Source organism: Limulus polyphemus, unplaced genomic scaffold (assembly GCF_000517525.1).
Source record: "Limulus polyphemus unplaced genomic scaffold, Limulus_polyphemus-2.1.2 Scaffold5006, whole genome shotgun sequence".
Classification (NCBI taxonomy): Eukaryota; Metazoa; Arthropoda; class Merostomata; order Xiphosura; family Limulidae; genus Limulus; species Limulus polyphemus.
This window is the reverse complement of record NW_013670616.1, coordinates 11,387-19,142: the sequence shown is the minus strand read 5'-3', so window position 1 is coordinate 19,142 and position 7,756 is coordinate 11,387. Positions and strand designations below refer to the sequence as shown.

General features: G+C 35.6%; 2 protein-coding genes across 2 annotated transcripts in view; one reads left to right on the top strand and one right to left on the bottom strand.

The window, feature by feature from the left end:
* Window positions 1-7,756, bottom strand: part of LOC106471985 (melanotransferrin-like) — a 45,569-nt gene that overhangs the window by 36,370 nt on the left and 1,443 nt on the right. The window lies entirely within an intron of this gene.
* Window positions 6,475-7,756, top strand: part of LOC106471986 (spondin-2-like) — a 6,101-nt gene continuing 4,819 nt past the window's right edge. Inside the window, exon 1 of the mRNA XM_013932615.2 lies at window positions 6,475-6,760. Coding sequence (XP_013788069.1) covers window positions 6,502-6,760 — 259 coding nt within the window. The 5' untranslated portion in view covers window positions 6,475-6,501. The remainder of the gene's footprint in view (window positions 6,761-7,756) is intronic.

The following is a 7,756-nucleotide window of genomic DNA, read 5'->3' as shown; positions in this document are numbered from 1 at the left end:
ACGAATAATAGCCTAGCTAGGCCTAACGAATAATAGCCTAGCTAGGCCTGACGAATAATAGCCTAGCTAGGCCTGACGAATAATAGCCTAGCAAGGCCTGACGAATAACAGCCTAGCAAGGCCTGACGAATAATAGCCTAGCAAGGCCTGACGAATAATATCCTAGCAAAGCATGCTGATTAGGGTGCTCAACTCTCAATCTGCGGGTCGCAAGTTCGAATCCCCGTCACCGAACATGCTCGCCTCTTTTACCTGTAGGGTTGTTATAATGTGACTGTCATTCTCACTATTCATTGGTAAAAAGAGTAGTCCAAGAGTTGGACTAGTTGAATTGACTAACTACCTTCTCTCTGATCTAAATAAACAGTAAAATACTTTACCGAGGGGACTATTTTCAGATGTATGTACTTAATTTTTTATCTCTGTTAATTTTTTGTTTCGGGAAGTTATTTCTTCACCTCTCTACTCGCCCCTTCCCCCTGGACTGCAGCTTCCTTATTAGTGTAGATACACGAAGATTATACCACTATATACTATATGACAGGAAGTGATCCTGTTTTACACCACTGTGTACTATATGACAGGAAGGGAAGTGATCCTGTTTTACACCACTGTGTACTATATGACAGGAAGTGAAATGATCCTGTTCTACACCACTATGTACTGTATGACAGGAAGTGAAGTGATCCTGTTTTACACCACTGTGTACTATATGACAGGAAGTGACGTGATCCTGTTTTACACCACTATGTACTGTAGGTGTAAAACAGGATCACTTCACTTCCTGTCATACAGTACATAGTGGTGTAAAACAGGATCACTTCACTTCCTGTCATACTATGTATTATATGACAGGAAGTGACGTGATCCTGTTTTACACCACTGTGTACTATATGACAGGAAGTGAAATGATCCTGTTTTACTACCACTGTGTACTGTATGACAAGAAGTGAAGTGATCCTGTTTTACACCACTGTGTACTATATGACAGGAAGTGAAATGATCCTGTTTTACACCACTGTGTACTGTATGACAGGAAGTGAAGTGATCCTGTTTTACACCACTATGTACTGTATGACAGGAAGTAAAGTGATCCTGTTTTTACTATATTTAACATGCTTTACATTCAGTCCACTGTTTTCACTTGCCAAAGATACTGGAGAGAAGTATTTCTACTAATCGCCTATTGCTGTGAATAGGAGGAAATAGTATTATTAAGTACAAACATTCCTCGTCGTTTCTGACCTACATTTGTTTCATACTCCAAAACAGTACGCTTCCTTTAATGCCAACATATTCTATTTTTCCACGCTAAATGCCGTTTATTTTTGTAAAAGAGTTTGTCAGCTGCAGTAGAGACAGTCTTAATATGAGTTATGGTAACTCGAATGTCAAGTTACTATTCAACAGATGGAATATAATAACATACTCAAACGCCCTCTTGTATATCTAACTGGTAATACGATAATTGGGATGATAAAATTAGTGAGCGCAAAATAAGACAAATAAAACTTTATTTTTCATGAATATTTAACTTGTTATTAATTTATCAAAGAGGAAACCTAGTATGCAGTTCATACAATAATGGGTTAAACGAGCTGCGCAGGCTATTTATTTTGTCCAACACGTATTATTATTTTTTTGTGTGTATGCGTGTGTAAAATTTTGAAATCATAGTCTTTCACGGATCACTGATGTCTCCAGGCGTTTCCGAGACCAGGCCAAAAGTCAAGATCACAACTGACTGGAAATGCGTTGTTTTCTGATATCTTTATTACAGTAGGAACTATATAAAAAATTATTAGATGATGACAGGAACACAATGTTACTTACATGTTTATCAAGAAGAATTAAAGTTTTCTGTTCAATCCTATAATAAGTAAAACTGGAACAATTTAACAATGAAAACTGAAATATTATATTATCTAAAATTGATGTATTTTAAATCTGTGATATCTTAACAAGTAAGCCTAATCAACTAAATCTGTAATATTTTAATAAGTAAAACTGCGATATTTTGATAAACCAAACTATAATAGTTTAACGATTAGAACCGTAATATTTTAAGCTACACAATTAAATTAATACACACCCCTTTTACAATTTTGATTCAAAGCGAAGTTATTCGGAAGAGTCTGTAAAATTTTCGCCTAATTATTATTAAGCGTATCTGGATTTAAGTTAATAAATGGCTTAGAAAGGTACCAAAAGTGGGCGCTACGGAATAAGAAGCTAAACAGTAGCTGTAAACGACCTAGACATATTTTCTATGATAAATAAGCTGAAATTAGGTTAAAAAAATAAAATGTACATTCACAGTTAAATAGGCAAATCGTCTGCGTTTCCTTATCTCTTTTTCTGGCCTAATATGAAACAGAAACAAGCTCATAATTAGGTAAAATAAAGTCCTGGAAGTGAGTAAAGTAGCATCTTTAAGTGTTGTGTAAGACCTTGAACTATGATCAAACTCATAAATTTCTATTTGAGGGCAGTAGGCCTACGTCGTTTTAGAAAAGGCGTACATATTGAAAGGTAAACATTTTATTGTGTGGACGCTGTTGCTTTAGTTTCGTAAACAACGTAAGTCCAAACTGATCATAAATAAATGAGTTCAAGAATATGTATTAAAATATCAAAACGTGTTAAAATAGGCTTAACTTGATTGAAAGAAGTATTAATTATTTATTGTTTAATAATAATAATAATAGTTTATAAATCACACTCGAGTAAATTTGTGGATCTACTTTTATTTTTTATGAGATGTTCTATTTTTGATATTGAATGTATTATGCTTATTTTATGACTTTGAATAAAATTTGAACATTTATAGACTGAGTACTTTTTGTGTTGATCATTTCTCGCAACGAAATATACGAAACAGTAAAATAATTTCTGACGTTGTTAAAGTTAAGCAGGAAAGTAAAAACGACAGTGAAGACTAACCTTTAAAAAGATGCAGAGAGAATGCTGACCAAATTAGCATATTTTTTATTTCTAGAATGAACAGTCGGGGGGATGGAAATATAATACAGAATGTGTTTTTGTTTAAGCACAAAGTTGCAAAATTGGCTACCAGCGTTGTGTTACCCTCAGAGATCGAACCCAAAGTTTTAGCCTTATAAGAAAAAGAACTGAGACGATACTGTTTCTTTAGGAATTTATATTCGTTATTATTTTCTAACTGTTTTTAATAGAGGCACTGTTTATAATGTGTAACCATGGTGATTACAGACATACATGGCAAAAAGTTCCTTTTTTTTGTTGGAGCTCATCCTGTGATAAGACAGAAAAAACCCAACTTCCCTCATTAGAGAGAGAATGAGTCATTAGAAATAAAAATATCTAGATCCGTCTTGGAGCAGTTTTTAATGTCTGTTGTAACGTCAGATTTTGTTTTTTATTGTTCATTTATCAACAAACTTTTGATTTTTGTGTCAAAAATAACGGATATAAAAAGTAAAGGTTAAATATATTAAAATGTTTGTAAGCCTAACTGAAATTTCCGTTTTTTAAAGTTTTGTTGACAACATTATTATTTTTTTAATATTATAATAAACAATATATTTGTTATAAAGCAGTTGGTATTATCTACTATATCATATATGTACTTCCTCAGAGTCCCCGAAAGTGTTCTGTTTCAAGAGTAAATAAAACCAAAATTAATAATAGCAAATATTTTTATTTCTTGCTTTTGAAGCTCATATGCCAGGCTTTGTTGTAGCCTACAGAGTGCATAATGCTTCTAGTGATTCATGGCATGCGAACATTTTACTGACGTCATGACAGTACAAATTGCAACTTTAAGCGTCCCTTATGTGACGTCAGTTTAGTGTCAATTGACTGACAACTGTAGACAGACAAAACAGTACTGTATAGTGGTGCAAGTGGTTAAAACCGGTACCCTCACCAGGCGGTCTTCGGCCTCATTTTGGAGAAATCATTGAAGTTTGCTATTCATCGGATGGGTCAACATTACTGTCTTTTCTTCTCGCTAGGTGGCCGGCTATTCATTAAGTGTTTCGAAAAATGATGTTTAATTTTATTATTCTGCGGGATTTTCTAATTCGTTAAAATTGCCAGTGATCTATGATAAGCGAATAAAAGAAATTTCCTCTCGATACTCAGGAAGTTAACTCACCGTTTTATAAGATATTTCCTATGATCACAGGTGGCGGAACAAATTTGAATTGGGGGGGGGCACATTATTTCTAAACGTAACCATTGAAGTCAAAATTGAATCAGCAAATTCCCCTCATAATTATACGAAGTCTATTCCCCTTCAAAAGGGCACTTCGCTACCTAGTCAAAACTTGGGGGGGGGGGTGACCCCCAGTTCCGCCAATGAAATCCTTTTAAAATAAACACGTGTCTTTAAACGAACGATGTATAGGAGTTAATTAGTTTACAAATGATATTAGAATAAGTGAAATATAAGCCTATAAACAAATGTTTTGTCTTTGCATAATTTATACTCCCCCCCCCAAAAAAAAACAAAAAAAAAACGGCTCGTGCTTGCAACACCAATAATTGTAATGGTGTCATCAGTTTTACGTCATCGCTAAACAACGTTTTCAAATAATTTTCTGTATGTTCTTAAGACGTCTCAAACCGTACGCTAATTTACGAAAAACATTCTTTACCAGCGTCCAACCTTCAACCTCAAATAATCCTCGTTTCTTTGTTATCAAACACCGGATCCGCCTGCACAGTAACATTAGTAACATAATAATTGCCTTATGTAGCTTATACAATGCAGAGAACAAGGTGTCAATTTAAAGATAACAGTGTGACACGACACAGCTTCGTTATCGGTTTGAGTTACACTACATTTGATGTTCGTGTCTATCTTACAGATACACTACTCAAACACTTTAGTGACACACATCTAAGGCCGGAGTTTGGTGGTTGTTGTAACCACTAATGAAAATATAGAACAGAATGTTACTTCGAAACGATCTAAAATGACACGCCGCTACAACCAGGATTCAGCAAAAAATATACATATTAAACTGGAACAACACTTACAATGAAATTTAGCACTTACTAAAAACAGTTAATAAACAAATGCCTGGCTAGGACTTGATATTAATGTTAATGAACAATAAAACACAAACATCAATATTAATTATTTCAAATAATGAAATCAGGAAAAAAAACCAGAAAAATAAAAAAACCTAATTCAAAAAATAAAAAAAATAAAACACAATATTCCAAAATCAGCTTTCTATATCAATAACAATATCAAGTGACAAACAGCAATAATTCCCCATCTATTTCGTGACTCAGTTTATGGATCTTATGACCGGGTATTTATTCACTGCGTGAGGTCACGAGATTACATTTCATGTGAAGGTGAGCCATCCCGGGGGAGGCATTTTATGTTATTAAGCACAAAACTACAAAATGGGCTATCTGTGCTTTGCCCATCATGAGTATCGAAACTCGGTTTTTAGCACTATAAGCTCTCATAATTACTTCTGAGCCATCCAGGGAGAGGCATTTTATGTTATTAAGCACTAAGTTACACAATGGGCTATCTCTACTGTGCCCACCGTAAGTATCGAAACTTGGTTTTTAATGTTATAAGGCCTCGGACTTACCACCGAACTACAAATGTGGGATGTAAATTGACTTTGTAAGAATAAAATACGTTTCAAATTCGTTTGATTCTTTGTTTATAAACAGTTTAATACAAAAACTCGCTAGTCACCATAGATTATAGCCACAATGACAAACACATTGATTGACGTAACGTGTTGACTTAGTTGTTTGTTTGTTGTTGTTGTTTTGTTTTTTGCTATGCGCAAAGTTATACAATAGACTATCTATGCATTGCTTACCACAAGAATTGAACTCTAAGTTGTATCGTTATAAGCCCTCGAGCTTGAGAGAGAACAGAAAACTTGAGAGTAAAACCTAACGCTAAAAATAAGAACAATTATAGTTGCAAGATGAAACCCATCAATCTTTTTTTTGTGATGTCATAAGAAATACCATGATTCACTTTTCCTTCTTCTTGTTTTTTTTCTTCGCTACTTGTGAGTTTCAGATTCTCGGATTTCCTCTGAAATAAAACAAACAGAAAAAATCTGCCTTGTGGGAGTGACAGATTAAGATGTCGTTGCTGCATCAGGCTTAACGAAGTGTTGATAAGATGATAGAAATGGAGCTAGATGAATCCCACCTTTTACTCGAGACCCAATTTTATAAGTTCTGAAATAATGTGATAAGAAACCATTGTTATTCTTCAAAACTGGGTTAGTAGAACTGTCTCGGTGTTTGTAGCATTGTTGAGCTACTGTGTTTAGTGGGTCAGTTTGTTTTTAAATGCGCACAGTTGAAATGCATGTAGAAGAGATTCCGATTTCTCCGCCCCTTTTTTTTTTTGAAAGAGCCAATCGTGTTGTTCGTTTCAGAGTGACGTAGTTCTTAGCTAAGCCTATAAAGCAAGAGCTTAGCCGTTTTTGGCGTGTTACTGGAAATAAATAATAACCGTGGAAGATGCGAACGTTCAAATTAACAAGAGCACCTCAGGTCAGTTCTGCTTTAAGCCAAGGAAAGAGAATCTTCATGAATAGTGACCCAAGGTCAGTGTGGTGGACTTTACTGGTAGCCTCTGTTTTGGCTAAAGCTTTTGGCAGTTGTCCCCGAAACACATTGTCTGTCTATAAGGTGTCCCTTGTCACTGAATGGTCGGAAGAAAATTTTCCAAACCAATACCCTCAATGGAGACCTCACGCCCAGTGGTCAAAGGTTGTAGGTAAGTTTCATCTTTTTTCTAAGCTTTCAGATATCTCCTTCTGTTCGGACTCTCACAGTGGTCACTGTACCCAGACTGTGAATCCGAGGTTCATGGTTCACGTCCCGTTGCCGCAAAAACGTAGCCCGCACTTCGAAGTGACCGTCAATCCAACTATTTGATGAAACAAGAGTAGCCCAAGAGTTGGCGGTGGGTGTTGTTGGCTAACTGCCTTCCATCTAGTCTTTCAGTTGAAATTAGAGGCGGCTAGCGCAAACAGCCTTTTTATAGCTTTGCGCAAAAACTCTAAGACAAACAAATAAACTTAGTGTTCAAGAAGTCTTTCTGGAAAGGCGGCCAAAAATAGAAATATTAAAGAAAGGGGGTTGAGTTTTATTAAAACGTGACAGAGGAGACCAAGATATACAACAAATAAAGCTGTTTTAATTCATCACATTCAAAATGTCGTGAAAGGCAACCCTGTTTTCTTATTATTTATACAGTTGATAAAAACGTTTTATATGTTTTTTGTTCCATTTGTAGTTAAGCAAAAAACTACACGATGAGCTGTTAATACCGTGCCCATCACGGGTATCGAAACCCGATTTTTAGCGATATAAGCCTTCAGGCTTACCGCTGAGCCACTGGGGGTGGGGTTGTTTTATGTGAAAAACTGTCAGTTTATATCTGTTCGTATAGAGAAATCGTATTAGCATTCTGGACGTGTACAGGTTACTCTTACTGACCATGGACAAATAGGCTACTCTTACTGACCATGGACAAATAGGCTACTCTTACTGACCATGGACAAATAGGTTACTCTTACTGACCATGGAGAAATAGGCTACTCTTACTGACCATGGACAAATAGGCTACTTTACTGACCATGGACAAATAGGCTACTCTTACTGACCATGGACAAATAGGCTACTCTTACTGACCATGAACAAATAGGTTACTCTTACTGACCACGGACAAATAGGTTACTCTTACTGACCATGGACAAATAGGTTACTC